Consider the following 25,115-nt stretch of genomic DNA (forward strand, 5'->3'; position numbering starts at 1 on the left):
ACTCCCTTCCCCACCTCATTGGGCAGAAAGGGCCCTGGAGGATGGGTTTGGGGTCCCGAGCTGTGGATACAGCATGAGGGCAGGAGGGAAGCCCCGGTCTCAGGGAGTCCCAGGGTCCATCCCTCGCCCTGGGTGATCATCACTGAACTTCCAGGGTAGCAGCTAAACGAGCCTCTGTCTGTCACCCAGCCTGTGGCACTCGAGTACAGCGGTGGGAAAGAGACTGGGGGGGTACCCCGCAGGCCAAGGGAGGGAGAGATCAGGACAAAGCCCATGACGGGAAGCAGCCCTGAAGCGACCTCAAATAGTTCACAGAAACCCAAGCTGCGCTGCGAGTGTGTGTGAAGTCTCAGCCGCAGCCTTGCTATGGAGGACAGGGCTGTTTGCTTTGTCAGGGGAGACCAGAGTGGGGCAGCGGTGGCTGAGCAGGTGCATACACCAAGGAGTGGATCTGCCTCAGCAGGCCGTCACCTCCACCCACGCCCCCACCCCCCACTCCATGCAGGTGACCCCCACTCTGCGGCACAGCACAGACGTCTCAGTCCATGCCAGCCTGGGCACGGCCGGCTCCCTCCCGGGTCCTCCATCTGCAGAGCCAGTCTTCAGCCAGGAGCCACGTCAGAGCCACCAGGACCAGGACAGCCAGGCCGATCCGCAGGAGGTTCTGGGTGGTGTGATCCCAGGCGGCTGGGGCTGGGGCAGAGGGGCCGCTGATGGGATGCAGCACTGCACCCACCTGCTCCGCTCCCCTCACCTCCCAGACCTTCCTCCTGCCCCCACCCCGCGGGAGCCCCGCTTCTCACTGTCCTGGACTCTGGACACTGTGGTTCCGAGACGGGGTTCCTGAGAACCTGCTGTGGGAAGGGAGGGTCGGCTTTGGCTTCCACCTACCCAGCCTCTCCTTCCTCAGCCCAGCCCCACCACACCCCGCGGCTGTCCAAGTCTCCACCCCATGCCTCACAGGGGTCCCAGCGGCCTCACCCCGCGGGCAGGGCCCCCAGACCCCAGGCAGAAGCTGGCGTTGCACTATTGCACATGCGTCTCTGTGCCTCGCACCACGACGGGGGCTCTGCGCCCCCTTCATGCGGGTCTTTCTCCACACACGGCGTCAAATCCAAAGCCAGGCACTCCCCTGGCGTCCTGAGCCAGCCCCCTCCCACCAGCCTCCTGGCCAGTCCCTTGTCACCTCCCCTTGCTGACTTCCGGCACTGCTGGGTCGCCCCCTCTCTTTCTGGAAATCTCTTCGTTCTGAGAACCAATCGACTAACGGGCTCCGTCGGCCAGTGTTCACCCAGATGTCTCCTGCGTGTGCCCAGCCAGGCGGCCCTGCTTAGCCCTCCAGGGTCCCCCTTCCAGGTCACCAGCGCTCCTTGTGTGCGATGCCAGGGGGCTTCTAAAACTTCACAGGACATGGAGTTAAAAGAGAAGTTTATGGGGCCAGTGCTGTGGCATAATAGGCTAAAGCCTCCGCCTATAGCACCAGCACCCCATATGGGCACCGGTTCGAGTCCCCGCTGCTCCACTTCTCTCCAGCTCCCTGCTAATGTGCCTGGGAAAGCAGCAGAAGATGGCCCAGTCCTTTTACCCCTGCACTTTCCATGAGCTCTCTGAACTGCCCTCATATAACACATTTCTCTCTCCTGACATCTCTCATGGACGCTCCATCCACTTCAGCCAGGACGCTTGTGCCCCAGAGACCAGGAGGTTTTTCTGGCTGATGGGCACAGCTGTATAGGTTGCCCGCCCCTTATCCAAAATGCTAGGGACCGGAAGTACTCCAGATGGGCTTGTCATGGGATTTGGAATATTCCCATACACACAGTGAGGTCTCCTGGAAACTGTGCCCATGTCTTAAACACAAGATTCCCTGCGTGTCACGGGCCCCGGGGACATAGCCTCTGGGTAACTTCTCATCTTGTCCCTAGTGCACCTGCGTTCTGCATATGGACCAGCATGAGAGGGAGGGTGCGGGTTCACTGCCGGCAGACTGTGGGCACTGAACACCACCGCACCTGGGGCACCTGCACTGCACTGTGCAGGCGGGGAAGCCCACGGCACCCACGGGCACGCACAGGAAGGCTCCAGCTCTCCCGATCGTGGAGGACCAAGCTACTCACCTGCAGCAGGGGCGGGGTCTGTGGGTTTCAGGCTGGGGTCTCCCACATCTGGAGACAGAGATGAAGAGGACAGGTCGGGGCTGGGGGCTTCCTCCGCTCCCTCCATTCTCCTTCCCTGGCCCCCTGGGGTGGACGTCCCTTCGACATGACCCTGGGGTTTCTTTAGGAGCCCAGGGAGGACCTGGGAACTGGGGGCTTCCTCACCTGTGACCAGGAGCTTCACGGGCTCACTGGGGAAGGACCACACATGGCCGCTATAGGCGCCAAAACACCTGTATGTGCCTGTGTGTGCCGAGGTCACAGGGCCCACGGGGAACTCCGCTGGCACCGCCCCGTGGCTGCCCTGTGCATGGCTTGGCCCGCCTTCCTGGAGCAGGAAGAAGGTGTTGGTCACCATCTCTAGCCGGCAGTAGAAGGTCACATTCTCTCCCGAGGTCACCGTGGGCCCTGGTTGAACCCATAGGGTTGGCGTGTCATAATTCCTGCCTCCCAGGCTCCACCCCTGCAACCTCAGACCCTCCTCCTCCCTCCACACCTACCCCATCCACAGACGCGCCCTTCCCAGCCGTGCTCGCAGGTACAGCCGCTCAGTGCCCCCAGCTTCCAGGAGCGAGGATCAGACTCTCTGGGAGCCGCTGTTCCCGGGGATTTCCCAGAGTTTGGCTGCTAGGACCACAATGCCAGCACGGCCTGGGGCAACCGATGGCCAGGGGCCACCTCAGAGCCACCAGTCAGAGACTCGGGTGGGGCGGCCGTTTGCTTATGTCTTTGGGGGAAACATATATAACATAGAATTCAGCATCTTAACAGCTTTAAGCATCGCCCCGTGTCTCAACTTCTTTTGCAAGCTCAGCCCGTTCCCTCGCATGCGGTGCAGCCCACGTTTGTCACGCATTCCCCAGGGGACACTCGGCTGCTTGCAGCTCTCTGCCCTTCTGATCCAGGCTGCCTTGACTCGGGGCCAAAGCTCTCTGTGTTTGTCACGAGCCCTCCTGGAGATCCTACCAAGTGCTTCAGTCTGAGACACAGGTCCCCGGCTGTAGGGAGTGCCCTGGCCCGGACACCTTCCCTCCATGGGAGCCGCCCTCCCACAGGAGAAGCCTCTCTCTCTTTCTGGCCTGCTTCTCTCCCCTGTCCCAGGGACCCGGGTGCCGTCCTCGGTAGGAGCCCTGCACCGATGCCCTGCTGGGCTTCCCTCTCCTACAGGCTCCTCCCAGAGGAAGCAGCCTCCGTTCTGACTCCTGCAGAGCATGGCCGGGTGGGGCTGCCCCCCGTCCCCTGCCCCCCACCACTGCATGGCAGCGGGCAGACTCACCGGTGACCACTAGATCCAGGGGCTCGCTGGGCTCCAACCAGAGCTCCCCGCTGCGGCAGAAGCAGAGGTAGCGCCCTGCAGTGCACGAGGTCATGGCTGCGATGGGGAACCGGACTCCGCCCCTCGCTCTGGATCGCTGGGGTCTCCCCCAGGCAGAGAGGCCCCCCTCAGAGAGCAGCTGGTACTCCTTGGCCCCGGGGAGCCCCTGGCACCAGATGGCTGCCGGCTTCCCCTCTGGAATCCTGGACTCGGGCTCGGCCAAGATGCTGGGCCTGGTCAGTGCCTCTGGAAGGGAATCAGAACCTGAGTTTCCGGAAGGACCCCTCCCCAGCCCCCTCCCACCGGCAACAGCCCCGCCCACTCCCAGTTTTCCCAGTGGTGGTGACTTCCTGGGGACCTCGAGGGTGACCCTGGGGCAGTGAAGGGAGGACTCACGCTTCTGGGTGCTGATTCTCCAGCTCAGACACAGCCCTGGGAGGCAGGAACCATGGGTCATGTTGCCCCCCAACCCGTACCCCGGCCTCCATTGCCCTCCCGTACCAGGACTCACCGAGGCAGAGCAGGGCTGTGAGTGGGGAGGGCATGGCGCAGATTCAGGCGGGAGGTGTGTTTGGCCGGCCGGTGAGGGGCACAGGATGTGGTGGGTGAGGCCCCACGCCACTCATCCTGGGGATTTCACACTGACTTTCTTACAGGTGGGGTCACAGCCCTCCTTCCGCCACCTGATCACGGCCCTATGGACATCCAACCACACCTGCGCCCTCGGTGTTCCTGTCAGCTCCAACACCACACCGCTCCCTCCCCAGAGCTCCCGTCCATTGCTGGCCTGGGTGGCTCCTGTCATCTCTGGGTGCCCCAGGGCCGGGTCTGGGTGGGTTCACAGCGCATCTGCAGCTCCGGAACAGGGGGGAAGGCAGATGGAGGAGCCCAGTCCCGGGGCGGCCCTGGGAGGTCACCGTGCTGTCCACATGCAGGGGAGACGAGGGAGGGCACAGGGTTTCGTGTCCCCCACTTAAACTCCTCAGGGCCGTGGAGACACGTGGGACTCCGCACAGCACCGCCCCCCGTCTGGAAAAGGGAGCGTGGGCTCTGTCTCCTTTCTGAGCAACAGAACCGGGAGAACTGCCGCCATCTCCCTGCAGGTGCAGGAGCGAGGGTGGGGATGAGAAGGCGGGTTTTCTGTGCTCCCAGGAAGTGACAGTGAACAAGGCCCCGCCTGTGTGACCTGGCTGGTGCCCCCAGGGCCCTGATCACATCCGTGCCTGTGAGTACTCGCCTTGGGGGAGATGGCAGTGGCTGGATTTCAGAGACAGCATCGGGACCGAGGCAGGGCCGCTCTGGCTCCAGGGGTGGACACCTGGGGTGGGTTTCTTCTCCTGTCCTGGGTTACTGGGACCGGCTCACCCCGAGCTCCCCCAACACAACTTTTTGCAAACACCGAACAGGAACTCGAGTCAATCCTGATGTCGTGAGGAAGAAGCCAAACTCCCCACGGGGTCTCCTGGGGTGGGGGTCCAACTCTGGCTTTCACCTGAGTTTCTGATCTTCTATTTTTAAATCAGAAAGTTTGGGAGGGAGGGAGGCAGAAAGAGAAGAGAGAGAGAGAGAGAGCGAGGGAGCGCTCCATCTGCTGGGTCACTCCCCAAATGCCTGTGATGGCTGGGGTGAACCGGGCCAATGCCAGGGGCTAGGAGCTCCATCCACATCCCCACACGGGAGGCAGGAGCCCAGCTACCCAACCCGGGACCACGGCTCCAGGACCTGCGTGAACAGGCAGCTGGACCCAGATCTGCAGCCGGGAATCGAACCCGGGCCTCCTGTTGCATCATGGGAGGGGTGTGTGTGTGTGTGTGTAAGTGTCATGTTTACATGACAAATAGACACAAATACAGCCTTTGGCTTCAAAGTAACTATTCTTTAAAAGGAGAAAGTGTGCTGCCCTCACCCCTTCTCTCAGGATCCTGTGACAAGCCCTGCCTGGCCGTGGAACAGGGTCTGGGGTGAGGCCAGGACAGAACATTTCCTCGCCATGTTGTAACTCCTCCAGTGTCCTCTTGGATAAAGTTCCAGTGAGCCCCCATTCCGGGGATGGAGGGTTCTTTGTTTCCTCCTGAGGCCGGTTGTTCTCTCTGAGGGTTTAGCTGCAGTGGGTTCTACTCCCCGTGGAGGGCCCCAGCACCCTTTCTGTGGTCTCCCCCAGTTCCCCCGGGGCTGGGTGCCCAGCAGGCGGCAGCTCTCCGGTGGACGCTGTGGGTTTGCAGGTTCCCACCCAACTCGGTCAGACTCAGCCTCGTGCTCTCATGAAGGCCGCAGGTGTTGGGTTTCACAACTTTGCTTCCAGATCTGCAGGTGCAGGCTCCCTGCATGTGGCCGGCTGGGGTGGTGACCGGAGCTTTTCCCTGAGGGCCGAGGGTCCTGACTGCTTTCTGTCCACGGCACCCGCTCTCTGGAGCTCTGTGGAGACCTTGGTTCAAAGCCCCCTCCTCAGGGACTTGGGGCGGGGTCTCTGTTCCCTGGGAGGTGCTAAATCCCATCAGGGCCCACCTCCTGGGTAGTGTCTGCCGAGTACCCCCGCTCCTGCTCCCACTTGAGCCAGAAGGCTCTCAACTAAGCCTTCGTCTCCACCACTGGCTCTTTATTTCTGTGCCCTTGAAGCCAGATACCTATGGGATTGTTTCTAATGTGTCCTGTTGATGTGTGTACATATGTGTATGCATGTGTCTCTGTGTGGAGGTGTGTGCACCCATGTATGTGTGCATGTGTGTATGTGTGTCTTCGGGTGTAGGCATCTGTGCATGTCTGTGTGCATCTGTGTGTCTGCGTGTGAGTGTCTGCGTGTGTGTGCCTGCGTGTGTGAGTGTGCTGATGGGTGCAGTTCTGTGCACGGCCTGACCAGCACCTCCACTCGTGTACTCAGTGCCCAGCAGAGCTCAGCACATCCTGCCCCAAGGACCAGAGCCAGCCCATGGCCTCTCTGTGGATGGCCTGTGGGCTTAGCGTGTTTTCACATTTTCTCATGTCTGAGAGGAATCGAAAGAAGGCTGCTCCGGGTCGAGTGGACATGCTGTGACACGCAAACATCAGCTCTCACCTGGCTCACTGGGACTCGACCATGCTCCAGCGTGTGTACCGCTCGTGGCTGCTGTGCTGTACCCATGCCCACCTGGCTCAGCTGACCTCCTGTCCCCAGGGATACTGCCTGGGGGACAGCAGAGGACGTGAACTGAATGTGGGGGGTGGTGAGAAGCCACTCACGTCTCATCCTTTGCCGAGTCGTGGTGCCCTCTACTGTGTTCCCATGCTCCTCTGCACACCCGTGCTGTGGACAGGGCCCTGCATAGCCAGCCAGGAGCCTCTGCTGAGGACACAGCGGGGCTGAGACACCTACCTGTGACCACGAGCTCCAGGGCACCACTAGGGGCCGCCACACTTGGGGGCTGCCACGGTGGCGAACACAGAGATACGGGGTTCTAGGACCAGAGTCAAGGTTCCCTGGCCACCCTGGTGTTAGCACTGTGGTAGGGAGTCCTTCCCCCTGCCCCGGGGGGGCTCACTGGAGCTTATCCAAGAGGACGCTGGAGGAGGAACAACATGCCAAGGAAATGTTCTGTCCTGGCCTCACCACAGACCCTGTTCCACGGCCAGGCAGGGCTTGTCACAGGATCCTGAGAGAAGGGGTGAGGGCAGCACACTTTCTCCTTTTAAAGAATAGTTACTTTGAAGCCAAAGGCTGTATTTGTGTCTATTTGTCATGTAAACATCAAACACGCGCACACACACACACACACACACACAGAGTGGAAGAGCTAACCCAAGCTAGATAACGTGTGCATTACCTCACAGACTTATTGTGTGCTGGGAGCATCTGACACAGTTTTAAGCAATTTCAGCTGCCCGTGCAGTGAGTGTTATTAACTACAGTCGCCATGACGCACACTACACCTCTAGACCTCTATTGCCACGAGATTCTGTAGCTCTGCTCTCTGACCTGCGGATCCCACGCCCTCCCCTGGTGACCACCATGCTGCTCCCCGAGTCCCTCACAGCCCACACCTGAGTGACTTCCCGCGTGGGTTCTCCTCTGTGCCTGGCTTGTCTCACTCCCACAGTGTCCGCAGTGCCTCGGTTTGCTGCAAACGTCCGGGTTTCACTCGTTCCATGGCCGAGTCTTATTCCACTGTGAGACGCCTTGCTTTGGGCCCCATTCGACTCGGTTGATGATGACAGCGATGTGAGCTGCGCCGCAGGAATGCAGGTGTGCAGGTGTCTAAGGGTCTCCTCTCCGTTAGCTCCTCCCCTGTGCCCGACCTGCGCTAGGAGAAGGGAGCGGTGTGGGTCTGGGCCCAGAGTGGTGGTGCAGCCCCAGGATCCCCTCTCTGTCCCACACTGTTGTGGACAGGTGAGCCAAGGAGCCGCCCACGCGCTCAGGGAGGTGGCACCCTCGAGACGTAAAACCAGGAAGCAGGCATGGTACTAAGGGTGTAAGGGGCAGGTGTGGCTGAAGGGGAGCTTCCGGGTAGAGAGAAGGTTAATGGTGGACTGACCGGAATTGCCAGACGCCCTCTACCGGAAACCGGGGAGCCTCGGGAATGGGCCGGGAGACCCCAGTCCCCTCCTCCGGAGACCTGCAGAGTTCAAACGCGCTCTTCCCGAATCCCGGGAATCTCGGGTGCTCTCTGGAGACCCCACACACCAACTTCCGGAAACTGAGAGACCCCGCACTTCTCTTCCGGAAACCCGGGGAGTTAGAAGCACTCTTCCAGAAACCCCGCACAACCCCCTTCCGGAAACTCAGAGACCCTGCACTTTTCTTCTGGAAACCGCAGACGCGCTCTTCCAGAAAGCAGGGGTCCCAGACACCCCCTCAAGATACGTAGGCGGGGCGCCCTGGGGGTAGAGCTGCAGTGGAGGCTGGCCCGCCCTGGGGGTAGAGCTGCAGAGGAGGCTGGGCCGGAGCAGGTGTGTGGTGCTCCACTTCTCAGGCTTGAGTTGTGTTATGCCCAGCTAAGTAGCTCCCCAGGAAGTCATCAGCGACCAGATCACACTTTTAAATGCAAAGGCAAGGTTTATTTTAAAAGTACAAGACATGGCAGGAATTCATCTGACCAGGCGACTCAACAGAGGTCAGAGGAAGGCCCCGGCCTTTGTGTAGGAGCACTTTTAAAGGAAAAAACCACAGGGTTACATCAGCCGGGGCTTACAGCACGGGGCTGTTCTGGGTTTTTCTTATTCGAGAGGGGGGCGGTCTCCGTTTGGCTTGGATTCAGGGAGTTAACTCATTTGGTAATCTCTACTGAGCTGCCTTTGGTCTGCTGAGCTGTCCTTGGTAAGCTTTGATATCACCGGAATGCCGGAATGCCTGCTTTTACAAGGACTCAGGTCTGCCATGGGAAATGGAGGCTGCTTTTTATTTAATTTTCTGTAAATGGAGTCACTTTGGCTCTTCAGGTTGCACGTAGACTTCCTTCCACGCGGAAAGTGCTGGGGAGGAAGGGTGAGGCTGCATTGGAGAACCAGGTGCCCCAGATCCGCAGCAGCAGCCACACTCGTAGATCCTCTGGGTCCCTGCTGGGCTGTGCTGGGGACAGCTCTTTTCTCCCATCTTCTATGTAGTGACCCATCACCCAGTCCTGTCACACAGCTTCCCAGGGCAGGGTGTCCTTGAAATTCTTTGTCCATGTTCCTCAAAACTGTCATCAAGGTCATCACCAACAAGGGAATCACAGGGCCTAAAGAGACAGAGAGAACCAGAGGTAGTGTGAGATCCTGGCGAAGATAAAGGATTAGGTTCCGACACAGGAAATCTAAATAAACCATGGACTAGTTGAGCTAAGGGAGCTGGGAAGAAATGTGCCATATTAACCTACAATGCTAACAGGGAGCTGGGTGAAGGGTCTATAGCAACTCCATGTGGTAACTTCTCATTTGTTCCCTAAAACCATTCTCAAAGTCTATTAAAAATCAGGTAAAATTCCCACATGAGGGCTGAAGACCCTGGCTGTCTCCTCACCCAGCACCACCAACTCTAGGGCAACACTGGGGCTGCCCAGGTGACGCTCCTTCTGTCAATACTGGTAACACCCTGGGGTGTTGTATCCTGTGAATCTGTGCTACGTTGCCACTGGTAACACCGTGCATTGTTGCATCTGTGGGAGTCCTCCCTATGTCGGCACTGGTAACACCCTGCAGTGTTGTATCCATGGGAGTACTCCCTATGTCACACTGTTAACACCTGGCAGTGTTATATCCTGTGAATCCTCCCTGTGTCTCACTGGTAACACTCTACAGTGTTACATCCGTGGGAGTCCTCCCTATGCCGGCACTGGTAACACTCTGCAGTGTTGTATCCATGGGAGTCCTGATGAATCAGCCTCCTTCTGCAACCCCACTTCCTTCTCCACCACCTCGTGTGTGGCTTCCCAAGATCTCCAGTTGGTACAAGGAAGATACAGGGGTTTCCTGGCACGGGATCTTCACACTCCCACTCCAGGCAATCACAGAACCTAGTACAGCAGATATGATAGCAATAGGAAAACCACTTGGAAGAAAATACAGCCTAGAGTTTGGTGGACTAGCAGAGAGAAACCATTTGTTCCCATTCTCGGGGAATGGGAGGGGCAGAAATAAATTAAGATGAGAGGCCTATCATTATTTTATTTTAAAATACTTATAATTTTGTTTGAAAGAGGAAGAGAAAGAGGGAGAGATCCGTTGTTTGCTGGTTCACCACCCAAATGCTGGTGATAGCCAGAGTTGCTCTAGGTTGTCAGGAGCCTGGAGCTGCAGCCAGATCTCCCTCCTGGAGGCAGGAACCAAGCATTGAGCCACTGCCTGTCTCCTAGGTGTGCAGTAATGGAAGCCACCTCAGAGGTAGATCTGGACCTAACCCAGGCACTCTGCTGTGGGATTCAGGCATCCCAAGCAGTGACTTAACTGCTGTCCCAACTCCCACCCTATAATTCTGTTGGAAAACAGTGTTAGGCCAGCGCCGCAGCTCACTAAGCTAATCCTCCACCTGCGGCACCAGAACCCCGAGTTCTAGTCCTGTATGGGGTGCCAGATTCTGTCCTGGTTGCTCCTCTTCCAGTCCAGCTTCTGCTGAGGTCCAGGAAGGCATTGGAGGATGACCCAGGTCCTCAGGCCCTGCACCCACATGGGAGACCAGGAGGAAGCACCTGGCTTCTGACTTCAGATCGGCGCAGCCCGCCGGCTGTAGCAATGAAGTGAACCAACGGAAGGAAGACCTTTTTCTCTGTCTCTCTCTCTCTCACTATCTAACGCTGCCTGTCAAAAAAATGTGTTAATGAAACCCAGTCATTTGTGGAGAAATGGGTGGGACCAGAGAACATGAAGTGAAAGACGCCTTCCCAGGAATCCAGTGTAAGTTCTCTCTTCTATGCGGAAGTTGGAAAAGTTGATCTCATAGCAGCACAGTAGGATGGTGATCAATAATGCATCAAAGGGTCTTGTGGGAGAGATGGAGGGAGGTTTGGTCCACAGGTCCCAAAGTGTAATCATATAGAAGGAATGGCTCTAGTCTGCACAGCACAAGGAGGCAACTGTCGCTCACATAACCTGTTGTGTTTGTGTGTTTGTGTGTGTGTTTGACAGGTAGAGTTACAGACAGTGAGGGATAGACAGAGAGAAAGGTTTTCCTTCCTTTGGTTCACTCCCCTAATGGCTGCTACAGCCAGTGCTGAGCTGATTCGAAGCGGGGAGCTGGGTACTTCTTACCGGTCTCCCATGTGGGTGCCGGGACCCAAGCACTTGGGTCAAAAACTGCTGCCACCCAGGCCACAGCAGAGAGTGGACTGGAAGAAGAACAACCGGGACTACTACCCGGCGCCCCAACCAGGACTAGAATCTGGGGTGCCGGTGCCACTGGCGGAGGATTAGCCAAGTGAGCCACAGCGCCAGCCCTGTTGAGTGTTTTAATAAAGAACTCGACAAGAGGAGCTGGGGGCCTCAAACACAAGACATGACGAGATGGGAACACCCTGGTGAGGTGAGCACACCTTTGAATTCCACACTGCGCCTCCTAAATTATTATGTGTGCATTTAAAGGGAAAAATAGGTGGCAAAAAATGTTTTTGGTAATTGTGTCTTCCTTCTTAATCAAGCTGAAATTCACAGAGCACAGATTACAGACCTGACAGAAATTTAATTCATGCTGTAGCTACCTCTCACATTCACTGTGTCCTGTACCCACCAGCACCTGTTCACAAACATCTTCATTAGCGGAGACAGAAACCCCAGACCATCTCAGCAGGCACCTGCACGCTCCCTCCCACACCCGAGTCCACGTTCTGCCCTCTGAATCTGCACCCCCGGGCACCTCTCAGAGCAGAATCAGACCATGGTGTCTGTGACACCGGCTGATTTCTCCACGATTATCCAGACCCTCCTTCTTTTCTAACAGGAGAGTGTCAGCCGTGTCTACAAACACCGCCTGTTTTGGACCACTCACCTGTTGTGCTTCTTCTGGTTGCTGGCATCTTTGGGCTCATGTGAATGAGGCTGCTATGAACCCGTGGATGCAAACACCTGCTTGGGGTCCTGCTTCAATCCCTGTGGTTATATGTGCAGGAGAGGAATTGTTGGACTGTAAGGTAGTTCCAAGAAACAAAGTTTTCCTTCTTTATTGTGCTCAAATTCAAATAACATAAAACCAGCCCTTTAAAGTGTATAGTTTGCTGACTTTTAGTACATTCACATATGTACAACTTTACTTTTTTAAAAAAATCATTTATTTGAAAGAGTTACAGAGCTAGATAGAGACCAAGACAGAGAGAGAGAGAGAGAGAGAGAGAGAGAGAGAGAAAGTCTTCCATCCGCTGGTTCACTCCCCAAATGGCCACAAAGGCCTGAGCCAGGGCTATGCCATGAGCAGGATCGTCTTCCCCATCTCCCGTGTGGGTGCAGGGGACCAGGGACTTGGACCACCTTCTGCTGCTTTCCCAGGTGCATTAGCAGGGAGCTAGAGCAGAAGTGAAGCAGCTGGGACTCAAAGCCACGCCCTATGGGGTGTTGGCCCTGCAGGCTGGGGATTTAATGTGGCGTGTACAGTGCCGGCCCCACACGAACTCTTCTAGCTCCATTGTCATCCCTCCAATCACATGCCCCACACTGACTAAGCTGCTCCAGTCCCCCTTTGCCCTAAGTAACTGCTTGGCTCCATGGAGTTTGGAGTTCTGCTTCCCTGCATATCACTACGCAGCAGGAACCCGAGGTGCACAGCGGGGCCCTGACAGAGGAGCCCCCGGCACCCGGAAGGCAGCTGGGGCGTCTCTTCCCAGCCCGCATCACAGACCTCACAGGGGCTCCTGGAGGGTGGCCGTATGACGGCTAGCGGCACCCCCACAGAAAGCATGCTTGTTTCAGAACGGCCGCTAAGCAGTGCCCAGACACCCGCCCGTCAGTCTCCCGGGCACCGGTTCCCGTGTGACCCTTCTAGGCCCCCACACGCAAGGCGTCCCAAGCCCAGGGAAGGACTCGGGGCCTGAGAGGCCGTGAGCGTCCTGTGTGGGATGGACCTCGCCCACCCTGAAATCCGATTTCGCTCGTTTATTCTGTTACTTGGCGCAAGCTCCGTGTTCTTGGCTGGAACGCGGATTCCCACGCATGCGCACTGGGAACTGCATTCACCAGAAACAGAGCCAAAGGCTCCATGAGAGTGGAGCAAGGCGGGAGGCCGGTGCGGGTCCACATGCGGCCTGCAGGTGGCGCTGTCCCACCGGAGAGCCAGGCGGGACAGGGCACAGCCACAGGGCAGAAGCCCACAGCTGAATAAAGAGCCCCTGATGCCCCCAGACAGCTCCCAGCACCCACACTAGGGGGGACAGTTCCCCACTGTGCCCGCAGAATCCCCCATCCCTGCCCCTTAGGGCGTGGCTTCTCTGACCCAGCGCTGTCCTCTCTCCAGGTCACCGCCAGCCTGCAGCCCGGGTCCTCTTGTGGCTGTACCAAGCCTCCGGAGCAGAAGCCCAAGGCCCAGCAGGACGAAGCCCGCCACGCCCATGTGGATGAGGTTCTCCAGGGTGTGGTCCTCGGGCGCTGGGGCTGGGGGTGTGCACGTAGAGGGTCACCTAGGCTGGCCAGACCCAGTAATAGAAGACCCCACCTCCCCGCAGCTGCCTGAGCCCTGGGTCCGGCCTGTAGCTCACTCACCAGTGGGGGAGCCTGGCTGGGGGTGCGAGGGGCTGCTGGGATCCGGTCCCCCTGAGAACAGGGACATGATGGTGAGGAGGAGGAGACCCCAGTCCTCCCCATGGACTCAGCACTGAGGACCTGGGCCCTGGGGCTGAAGCCCTCTGCTGTTCCAACTCCCTAGTGAACTACCCTAGGTCCCCTCCCCATCCAGCCTTCTCCTGTGGACAGCCCTGCACTTACAGGAGGCTAGGGGACAGGGATGGGGCCCTCACCTGACACCTCGAGCTACAGGGGGTCGCTGGGCCATGACCACAATAGGGGTTGGTGCTGTGGGTGCCGTAGCACCTGTAGGTGCCCCCATGGGCTGAGGTCACAGGCCCCAGCGTGAAGGTGGCCTGAGCAGTCATGGCCAAGCCCAGGACATGCAGGCGCTGGGGAAGGGCGCCTGAGCCCACTTTGTGCAGGAGAAAGGTGTCCATCGCCTCCTCAGAGCCACAGCGCAGGGCCACCGTCACTCCCCAGGGCACCGAGGGCCCCGGCTGGGCCTGCAGGGAGGGTTTCCTGTACATTCCTGGGAGAGAGGATGGCATGTGGAGGGAGCATCCCGCAGCCAGCAGGGTGTGCAGGTGTTCACTGCTCCCGCGGGGTCAGCGTTCCTGCAACTCCCGCCCCACCCAGGCTCCATGGGCACCGGGCCCCTCACCTGTGACCTGGAGCTCCAGGGGCTCACTGGGCAGTGATCACACATGAGGATATCTGCTGTGAGCGCGGTAGCACCTGTAGATGCCCGCATGGGTGCTGTCCACGGAGCCCAGGAGGAAGGTGGCCTGCCACACCCCAGCCACATGGGAGAACCTGGCTTCCAGGCTGTGCAGGGGGCCGGCTCCGCCCTCCTTCAGCAGATGGGCAGTGCGGGCGTCACCATACTCTGAGCGACAGGAGAGGGACACGTTCCCTCCTGACACCACCACGGAGCTTGGCTGGGCCGACAGGGAGGGTGCCAGGAACATCCCTGCAGGGGAGGGCAGAGCCGTGTTGGGGGGCTGCTGCCCCGTGCACCCCACTTGGCTTCTTTCTGTGAGCTGGAGCCTCTCTGGGCAGGGACACCCCCTTACCTGTCAGCACCAGGGTCAGGGGGTCACTGGGCTGGGAGAGGCCGAGCAGGGTCCGATACACACACCAGTACTGCCCTGTGTGGTAGGAGCTCATGGACATGGTGATGGGGAAGTCAGCCTTGTGTCTGGAGTCCTGCTGAGCCCGCACTTCCCAGGGCAGAGGGCCGCCCTCTTTATACACACGATACACCTCAGCCTGCAGAGACCCCTGGCACCAGAGGGTCACAGGGCTCCCCACGGCGACCAGGGGGCCTGGGTCGGCCCAGATGGAGGGCTTGGCGAGGGCCCCTGGAAGGGAATCAGAGCTGTAGACACCGGGTGCCGCCCCTCCCCCACCCCATTCCCCAGCTCCACTCCCAGCCCCTCCCAGCCATCACAATCAGCCCAGCCCCCCTGGGCTCCTTTACCCTGAGCTGCCTGGGCCCCAGGGGCTGAGCCAGGTCAGGGGAGGACCCACCTGCCTGTGCCCCATCCCCTGGCGCCCAGCACAGCCCTGGAAGAGAGGTCCCCGTGAGAGCTGCTCCCCACTCCCCACCCCTGCAGAGACGCCCAGGCCTGCCCTGGTCCTCTGAGTCCTGGGGTCCCAGCTGGGGCAGGGCACTCTCCCCTCCACACCTGTGAGGGGTCCCATTGTCCCCGTGTCCCTGGCTCACCCAGGCAGAGGAGGGCAGTGAGGGCCGGGGTCTGACCAGTGTGGTGGGCGTGGGGGGTGCCTCTCTGTGGCATTATTTTCAGTTCCCTGCCCTTGTGGTGAGTGAGCTGCACCCTTGCTTTTCCTGTTGTGGCTTCCAGAACTTTACCTCATGTGTACGTTGTCTTTCTGTTCCTTGAGAGCTATCCATGGTGCACAGAGTTCTGAAGTTTTGGGGATGATCAATTCAGCCACTTTCTTGTTTGTTCCTTGTACTTTTGCCAACAGCTAAGATGCTGTGATGAAGTCTGAGGTCATATTTACCCAGGTATTTCCTTCTAGGAATGTTTAAAAAAACTTTTCAGAGACTGATTTATTTGAGAGGGAGAGACATAGAGAGGAGAGACAGCGACAGATTTCCCACCTGCTGGCTCACTCTCAGGCTGAAGCCAGAAGCCGGGAGCTTCTTCTGGGTCTCCCACGTGGGTGCAGGGACCCAAGCATTTGGGCCATATTCTACTGCTTTCCCAGGCACATTAGCAGGGAGCTGGATCCGAAGTGGAGCAGCCGAGATTCAAACTGGAGGCCATAAAGATGCCAGTGCTGCAGGTGATGGCTTTACTCCCTAAGCTATGCTGTGGTGGGGTGGAGTCCCAGCCCATAACTGGAAACTCGGGAGAAGCATCCAGACACACGCTTAATCCCGCCTCACTGAACTGTGTGGGAAATGCAGACTTGCAGAGTAATCAGCCACCAGAGGAAGCCGGGCAGGCATCCGCACTCTTCCAGAACACCGGGTGCTGCCGTCCGCCAGAGCCAACCGTGTTGTGGGGTTTATGTTAGGCGAGCACTGAGAAATCCAGGTGACCTTGAACTTCCTGTGCCTGAAGAAACCCTGCACACACTTTCAGTCTTTCTCTTCTGAGTGGTCCTCTCGGAGGGCAGAGTCCCACGTTCATCTGGGATTTTACCTTAGAGTTTGATGAGCCACAAGTTTTTTAAAATATTTATTTGAAAGTCAGAGTTACAGAGAGAAGGAGCGAGAGAGGTATCCATCTGCTGGTTCAGTCCCAAAGGGCCCTCACAGCCGGAGCTCGGCTGATCCCCAGCCAGGAGCCCCAAGTTTCATCTGAGTGTCCCACATGGATGCAGGGGCTCAAGGACTTGGGCCATCTTCTGCTGCTTTCCCAGGCCATAGCAGAGAGCTGGATCAGAAGTGGAGCAGCTGAGTGTCGAACCGGTGCCCACAGGGGATGCCGGCACCGCAGGTGGCAGCTTTACCCACTACGCCACAGAGCCAGCCCAGATCCATTAATTGTGACCTCCCATATCTGACCCCACGTGTCATCGCCTCCTTTTGGTGAGTGGAATGGTGAATCCATCTTGAGTGACAGGTGTCCGGCCCACGTCCTGCCCACTTGCTGAAGGTCAAGGGGAGCGAATCCCGGCGTTGCCCTATCGATGGGCCGTTCGACCCCGCTCCTGTGGACACTCAGGGCCACTGAGCTGTGTGCGGTCCCTGGAGAGGAACAGCACAGAACCGCACGGGAGCCTGCAGGGTGGTGGGCAGGGCTGCGGGAGGCCGGGGCCCCTTCCCAGAATGCGCGTGGGAGCCCGGGGAAGCAGCACCGCCAGCAGCCCACCCGGGTCCCTGCCCCTGAGCAGGATTCCTGCAACCACAGGTGAGCTCCGCCCACTTCCCAGCAGCTTCTCAATATTTTCTGTAAACATCACAGAAACTGCCCTTTTTTCTATTTACTCATTTGTTTACTTGAAAGAGATACACACAGAGAGAAAGAGAGGCAGAGAGAGAGAGAGAGAGAGAGAGAGAGAGAGAGAGGTCTTCCAACCTCTAGTTCACTCCCCAGTTGGCCGCAAGAGCTGGAGCCGCACCAATCTGAAGCCAGGAGCCAGAAGCTTCCTCCAGGTCTCCCACGTGGGTGCAGGGGCCCAAGGACTTGGGCCATCTTCCACTGCTTTCCCAGGCCACAGCAGAGAGCTGGATGGGAAGTGGAGCAGCCGGGACTCAAACCGGCGCCCACATGGGATGTCGGTGCTGCAGGCAGCGGCTTTACCTGCTGAGCCACAGCGCTGACCCCAACACAATACATTAAACATTCAAGTTGTGACAGCAGTAGCATAAGATGTGGAAGGAGGGGAAGCTGAGGTGTAGAGTTCACGTGGTGGAAATGTACTTACATTTATGAGATGTTTCATGGAAGCCTCACCATAACCACACACACACACCACCTTGCACTAAATACACAAAAGACAAAAAGAAAGAAATCAAAACTCACTATTACAAAAAAAATCACCAAATCACAATAAGGCAGCAAGAGAGGCAACATGGAACAAAGGTACCATGAAAATCTAATAGTTATGTTAAATACAAACGGATTAAACTCTCCATCAAAAGACGCACAGAACAGCTGACTGGGTTCAGACAAGAAGACACCGCTAGGCCGTCTACAAGAGACTCAGTTTACCTTCAGGAACACACTTAGGCTCAAAGGGAGTGGGTGAACATTTTATTTCATGCAAACGGAAACCAAAGAGAGCGAGGACGGCTATACTTGTATCAGACAGAACAGAAAAGCCATCGCTTGATGACAGAGAGCTGCACTCTGGGGCCGCTCCGACAGGTGTCACTCAGGGCTCTGAGTCACAAGGCCCCCATTCCCAGCAGCTGCAAATGTCCAGTGCCAGGAGGAGCGAGAGACGGGCGAGATTCCAGCGCGGGCGTCGCCTGCACAGCTGGGACAGGGACGCCCCAAGTGCTGATGCCACAGAGACAGGCGTGAGGACCCAGGCAATGACCTGGGCGGGGCAGAGGGTGTCCCCCATGGGGCGGGGAGGAGGTGAGACCCAGGAAGGAGTGGGCAAGGGGCTGTGGCGATGCCGAGGCACACGCTCGCTCAGGAGAGGCTGGGAGGCGTCGCTGCTGCTCTCCGTCTGGACTTGGCAGGTTCCCCTGGGGCACCCTGTCCCTGGCCCCTAGCCCAGAGCCCTTGGCTGTCCTTCCTGGAGCCCTGGGGGCTAAACTCCTTGGAGGGCGCCCTGCTGTGTCCATCCCAGACACCCCTGCCGGGCCCTGCGCAAGCTGTGCCAAGCTTCTGCCAGGATTGCCGCCAGGATCAGCAAGACCACGCCGGCCAGGCCCAGGCGGACGCCGTTCAACACCGGGTACTCCTGGAAGGTGGGGGCTGGAACAAAAGGGGGGTGTTACTGAGCAGTGGGCGGCATCCGGCCGCTCCCAGGACTCCTGGAATAGGAGCTGGCCCTGCCTTCTTGACTAGACTGCCCCCCGGGGCACATCCCCTGGACAGGGTCCCCAGGTGGCTCACCAGTCGGGGGCCCGCTCCTGGGGAGGGAGACCCCTGGGAGTCGGGCGGGTGAGGGGCTGACAACGGCTCCCAAGGCTGCGTCTTCATCGGGAGCACGTGGCCCAGCATGGCCTGGCTCTCTCCGCACCCCACCCCAGCACCCAGAGATCCCTGGGTTCCCAGCCCCAGGCCCACAGCTCGGAGCCAGAGTGGTTCACCCCCTCTTGGACCTCAGATTCTTCAGGAGTAAAGCGGGGCTGGGGGACAAAAGGACAGAGTTCACGGCTGGGTGGCGCCCACCCCCTCCGTGGGAGGCAGAGTCCCTGCTCCCCTCAGCGAGGAGGCCAGGCTTGGCCAGGGCCCCTCATGGCTCGGAGCCCGCGGGCCTGGCTCCGGGGTGCGGGGCGGGGCGCCCCTGCCCTGCTGGTGCACTTCTGTACCTCCTCCATCTCCTTGCCCCTCCCCCGGCTTCAGCTGTCAGCTTCAGCTCCTGGTGAGACCCCTGCTCACCCTCCCCTGGGGACTCTCCCCCGTCCCGACATCCAGGGGTCTCCTGGGAACATGGAGCCTAGGGCTGCGGTGGGGGGCGGCTCCTGTGCAGGGTCCCAGCCCCAGGGATGGCCCAGGAAGCCAATCCCGTGGGGTGGAGACCGTCACGAATCAGTAGGTCCTGCTCTGGCCTGAGGCCCCCCCAGGGTGGGGGTGGGGGTGGGGGTGGGGAAGGCTCCCTTCCTATGGCACAGACGGCTGGGCAGGCGGTCTAGACGGGGGCCACTCCACCGCCTGGACACGGACAGGGAGGCGGTGTTCCTGTCACCCCCGTTCATGGTGTCTCCCCTCTCTCCAGCATTGCGGTTTCTGCGGCTCCTCGTGAGTTAAAATCGCACCTGTGCATCTGTACAGACGCAGAGATAGAGACGCAGGACGCACAGGCGCAGGGACAGGCGGCCGCAGGGACAGAGCCCCCCACCGCCCTCACTTCCGGCCCCTTCTGCTTTCTCCCCGTTCCCATGATTCGCCCCTCCCTCCGGACCTCACCCCCTGCTTCTCCCCAAGCAGCAGCCCGTCACGGCCAGGGGCTGTCCACCCCGGCACCCGCCCCACGGCAGAGGGGACAGAGTGCCCAGATCGCCAAGGGGAACCGAGGCCACGGCAGTGGGAAGTGCCGTTGACACATGACCCTGAGCTCAAAGACACGCGCTTGCTTGTGAGTGGGTCAGTCCCCGCCCCGTATCTGGAGACCCAGCCCCCGGGACTGTGAGAAGGGCCGGCCACAAGCCCACGCCTCTGGGCTGTGTGCAGGCCACCGCTTTGAGCAGAGGAGGGCAGGGCTCCAGCGTGGGAGGCAGAGGAAACACACGCGTGTACAAGGAGGGGACGACAGGCTGTGGAGCGGGGGTGGGGCGGGGAGGCTGCAGACAGAGGTGGCTGCTAGGACAGCCCAGGGCCCAGGACTGCACGGAGACCTGAGGGCACAGCTGAGACGGGGCCGGGGTCGGAGGCCCGGGGGACGTCCTCACGGGTCACCGCCAGCTCCAGTTCTCCACTACGCTCAGACCAGGCGCCTGATTTATAGTAGAGACAGCGGTACCGCCCAGCCGTGTCTGCGTCCATGGCGAGGAGGGGAAACCGCGCCTCCCTCTGGTTAGGCGACGTGCTCCTCTCATTCTTGACCTCACTTCCTTCTTTCTCCAGGCGGACAGCGTGAAACCCAGCAGGGCTCCGACACACGATGGTCACGGGCTGCCCCTGGAGGACCGTGGGGCCTGGCTCAGCGGAGATGGAGGGACTGGGCCAGGCCTCTAGGAGGGAGCAGACGGGAGCTCAGCGCCCCTTGGAGGAAGCCGCCCGTCCCGCTCGTGAGGGGCGGAAGGGAAGGAGTGCACCCCATTCCTGCCCAGGGCTCCGAGCCTGCCTCTGGGGGTGCCGTGCTCACGAACCCTGGACTCGGTTCTGTGCAGCCGTGAGACCACGTCTGTGCCAGTGAGACAGAGCCTTACTGTTGAGACTCCCAGAAAGGGGGCTTCAAGGGCAGCATTACGCCCCTAGGGCCTGTTTCTTATCCTGTCTGCCTTTCCTTCTCTTCCAGCCTGAAAGCAGAGGTGATGGCTGGAGCAACAGCAGCCATTCTGCCTCAAAGGTGGCCTCAATGCTGGTGGCCACAGGGTTTTGGAGCGGAAAGGGGGGTCGTGCACCCCAGGTGACAGCTGCACCTGCCTGAGCTTCCGACTCCGAAGGAGCTGTCCAGCAAGAGACGGACATGAGAAGAGGCGGTTTTGGAACTCTGACTTGGAGGGACCTGCCAATGAGTTGCTGGCATCCTGCAGGCTTCGGGAGATGAGTGTGGTGTGAGCGGGGGTGGGCTCTGCTCAGAACCAACTCGACCCCGGCCCAGAGGCCTGCCCTCTTTATACACAAGATAGATCTCAGCCTGCAGAGAGCCCTGGCACCAGAGGGTCACAAGGCTCCCCACGGCGACCAGGGGGCCTGGGTCGGCCCAGATGGAGGGCTTGGGGAGGGTCCCTGGAAGGGAATCAGAGCTGCAGACCCCGGGTGCCGCCCCTCCCCCGCCCCATTCCCCAGCTCCACTCCCAGCCCCTCCCAGACATCACCATCAGCCCAGCCCACTAGGCTCCTTAACCCTGAGCTGCCTGGGACCCTGGGCTGAGCCCAGTCAGGGGAGGACTCACCCGCCTGTGCCTTATCCCCTGGTGCCCAGCACAGCCCTGGAAGAGAGGTCCCCGTGAGAGCTGCTCCCCACTCCCCACCCCTTCAGAGATGCCCAGGCCCGCCCTGGTCCTCTGAGCCCTGGGGTCCCAGCTTGGGCAGGGCGCTGTCCCCTCCCGCACCTGTAGGGGTCCCATTGTCCCCGTGTCCCTGGCTCACCCAGGCAGAGGAGGGCAGTGAGGGCCGGGGTCTTGTCCCTGCCGCCCATGGTCCCGTGGAGCAGAGGAGCTGTGAGGGGCGCAGGCCCAGAGCCCGGCTGGAGATGACCGGGGAGACGTCACGGGTTCCTCATCTGCGGCCTCACAGGAAGGGAGCAGCCCCTCCCCTGAGGACGGGCCCAGGACAGAAAAGGTTTTGGGGACCATGGGACCAGGCCTCCACCTCTGCTGCCCCCTGTGCTGTGCCTGCCTGGTCTCCGCCCCCCCCACTCCAGCCCCACCAGGGTGTGCCCCTCATGGGCGGGGCCTAGGAGCTGCCTGGTTAGGGTTCTGGTTCTCCCTGCATAGGCCGGGTGGCCGAGACACACACTTCTCCTTCCTGAGCTGTTGAGTGCAGTTGTGGGGGCTGGCGCGGGGGGAGGGGAGGGGGAGGTCTGGATCCCGTTGGGAGGGTGACAGAACCTTCCAGGCCTTTGGTGCTGACAGGAGGGGATGAAGAAGGCACAGACGCTGCAGAGGTGTGGCTGAGCTGCAGCCCAGCTGTGGCTGTGGCAGGTACAGGAGGGCCCACAACAGGGGACACGGCCTTGGGGCGGGGTCCTGCTGGGAGCTGGCGGGCCCAGGGCCTGGCGAGCAGCTGTGAGGAGGGGAGGGTGTCTGAGGGCAGAGGCCCCGAGCTACCCTAGGAACTGAGAATATGGTGGTGCTCTGACCAGCCCAGCCGGGGTCCAGTGCCGCACACCCTGTGCTGCCTGCACTGTACCGGGTTTCTCATTAGGTAGAGGGGACTGGGAGCAGGGCACTGGGCCCGTGTGCAGATACACACTCACGTGGGGCTGGGGATTCCCGGCACCTGCTTCCTGAGTCCCCCACGGCCTCTCCTCCCCTGATCTGAGCACCTGGGCTCCATGCTCCTGGATGACATGGGGGTGCCGCTTCCTGAGCGACCTGAACAGGTGACGTCGTCCCCCAGCGTCTCTGTGGTGGAGGGATGCCCGAGACCTCCCCTCTCTGGGTGGCCGTGGCCGCAGCACTCCAGTCTCAGGGTCCTGCAGTGTCCCTTCCAGATTCAGACGTGGGGACAGCACCGTTCTGGTAGGCACCCCTCCTCAGAAGCCCTAGGAGCACCCGCCGTCCCCAGAGGTGAATGAGAAGCGGTCCCGGGTCCCAGACAGAATGGAAGACCCCATCCTCAGCCGTGTTTGGGGTGGAGGGCAGAGGGCAGGCTCTCAGCTGCCTGCTCTGGGGTGGGGACCCACGAGAGAACTATGGCAGCTCGTCACAGCCTTGGGTGCAAAGGCACTGACAGGCATCTGTCCTTGACTTAGCCCTGCGTCTGGTTGGAGGAAGTCCCCCTCCCAGAAACAGGAGCTGGCAAAGCGTGCACTCAGTGCGGTTCACGGTAAAGCCCCAGACATTCAATGACCGGCTCTGGCCTCACCCCAGGAGGAAGCCCCACACCATGCAGCCATCAGCCCCGCCAGCCCTGCCCAGCCCCAGGGCTCTGTGGGCTCCCTGCCCTGGGTGTTTCTGGGAACGGTGCTATGTGGGGCCCTGTGTGTGTGGCTGCACCTCCTGCCACATGCATCCTCACTCTATGGCTTCCTGGGGCTCAGCAGAGTTCCCACGGAGCCAGGGACCCACCATCCCGAGCCCCGCATCCCCGGTGCACATCCGGCTCCTGTCCCTGGCCGGCCGTGCTTGGATGGATGCCTGTGTGCACAGTCCCTGGATGGTTGTCAGGGCTTCGTCCTGGCCCTCGGTGGTGAGAACGCTCCACGGAGCCTGCACTCAGCACACTGGTGAGCGCTGCACCTGACCCTGACCCTTGCCAGGATGTGGGTCGACGCTAGCGCCTGACTCCATGCAGGGGGTGGGTTGCTCTGTGCTGTGCTGACGCTGGGTCTGGTGCTTTGAGGAACTATGAGCCTCTTGCCGCAGTGGCCGAACCCTGCACATTCCAGCCGCGTCTCAGGGCTGCGATTGCCCCACACCCTGACCACACTCTGCCTACTGTGTCTTCCAGAAGTGACCAGTGTGGTGGGCGTGGGGGGGTGACTCTCTGTGGCATTATTTTCACTTCCCTTCTCTTGCACTGAGTTGCACCCTTGCTTTTCCTGTTGTGGCTTCCAGATCTTTACACAATGTGTTCATTGTCTTTCTGTTCCTTGATAGCTGTCCATGGTGCACAGAGTTCTGAAGTTTTGGGGATGATCAAATCAGCCATTTTCCCATTTGTTCCTTGTACTTTCGGAATCATAGCTTAGACACTGTGATGAAGTCTGAGGTCATATTTACCCAGGTATTTCCTTCTAGGAGTGCTTAAAAATTTTTTTTAAAGACTGATTTATTTATTTCAGAGGGAGAGATGGGGAGAGAGGAGAATCAGAGGCAGAGGTTTCCCATATACTGGCTCACTTCCCATATGGCTGGGCGAGGCTGAAGCCAGGAGCCAGGCAGGAGCTTCTGGGTCTCCCACGTGGGTGCAGGGACCCAAGCACTTGGGTCGTTCTCTACTGCTTTCCCAGGCGCATTAGCAGGGAGCTGGATCAGAAGTGGAGCAGCCGGGACTCCAACTTGGCCATACCATATGTGATGCCGGCACTGCTGGTGTTGGCTTTACTCCCTAAGCTACGCTCTGGTGGGGTGGAGTCCCCAGCCCATAACTGGAAACACGGGAGAAGTATCCAGGCGCACCCTCCACCCCGCCTCACTGAACTCTGTGGGAAACGCAGACTTGCACCGCACAGACAAGCAGAGTAATCAGCCACCAGAGGAAGCCGGGCAGGCATCTGCACTCTTCCAGAACACCAGGTGCTGCCGTCCGCCAGAACCGCCGTGTTGTGGGGTTTATGTTAGGCGAGCACTGAGAAATCCAGGTGACCTTGAACTTTCTGTGCCGGAAGAAACCCTGCACACACTTTCAGTCTTTCACTTCTGAGTGGTCCTCTCGGAGGGCAGAGTCCCATGGTCATCTGGGATTTTACCTTACAGTTTGATGAGCCACAAGTTTTTTAAAATATTTATTTGAAAGTCAGAGTTACAGAGAGAAGGAGCGAGAGAGGAATCCATCTGCTGGTTCAGTCCCAATGGGCCCTCACAGCTGGAGCTCGGCTGATCCCCAGCCAGGAGCTCCGAGTTTCATCTGAGTGTCCCACATGGATGCAGGGGCTCAAGGACTTGGGCCATCTTCTGCTGCTTTCCCAGGCCATAGCAGAGAGCTGGATCAGAAGTGGAGCAGCTGAGTGTCGAACCGGTGCCCACAGGGGATGCCGGCACCACAGGTGGCAGCTTTTACCCACTACACCACAGAGCCAGCCCAGATCCATTAATTGTGATCTCCCATATCTGACCCCACGTGTCATCGCCTCCTTTTGGTGAGTGGAATGGTGAATCCATCTTGAGTGACAGGTGTCCGGCCCACGTCCTGCCCACTTGCTGAAGGTCAAGGGGAGCGAATCCCGGCATTGCCCTATCGATGGGCCGTTCCACCCCGCTCCTGTGGACACTCAGGGCCACTGAGCTGTGTGCGGTCCCTGGAGAGGAACAGCACAGAACCGCACGGGAGCCTGCAGGGCGG

The 25,115-nt window shown here is 59.5% G+C and overlaps 1 protein-coding gene and 1 pseudogene across 1 annotated transcript; both read right to left on the bottom strand.

The window, feature by feature from the left end:
* Positions 1 to 526: 526 nt before the first annotated feature.
* LOC138848077 (leukocyte immunoglobulin-like receptor subfamily A member 6) lies at positions 527 to 15,501 on the bottom strand (annotated as a pseudogene).
* A 2,339-nt stretch (positions 15,502 to 17,840) lies between these two features.
* Positions 17,841 to 21,882, bottom strand: LOC103346247 (leukocyte-associated immunoglobulin-like receptor 2). Its single transcript, XM_070067708.1, has 4 exons — positions 21,537 to 21,882; positions 21,341 to 21,376; positions 20,117 to 20,452; positions 17,841 to 18,530 (listed from the first exon to the last, which is right to left on the bottom strand). Exons 1-4 carry the CDS (start codon positions 21,583 to 21,585, stop codon positions 18,364 to 18,366), a joined length of 588 nt encoding a protein of 195 aa, XP_069923809.1. The 5' UTR covers positions 21,586 to 21,882; the 3' UTR covers positions 17,841 to 18,363.
* Between the last annotated feature and the right edge of the window lie 3,233 nt (positions 21,883 to 25,115).

This window comes from Oryctolagus cuniculus, unplaced genomic scaffold (genome assembly GCF_964237555.1).
Source record: "Oryctolagus cuniculus unplaced genomic scaffold, mOryCun1.1 SCAFFOLD_135, whole genome shotgun sequence".
Lineage (NCBI taxonomy): Eukaryota > Metazoa > Chordata > Mammalia > Lagomorpha > Leporidae > Oryctolagus > Oryctolagus cuniculus.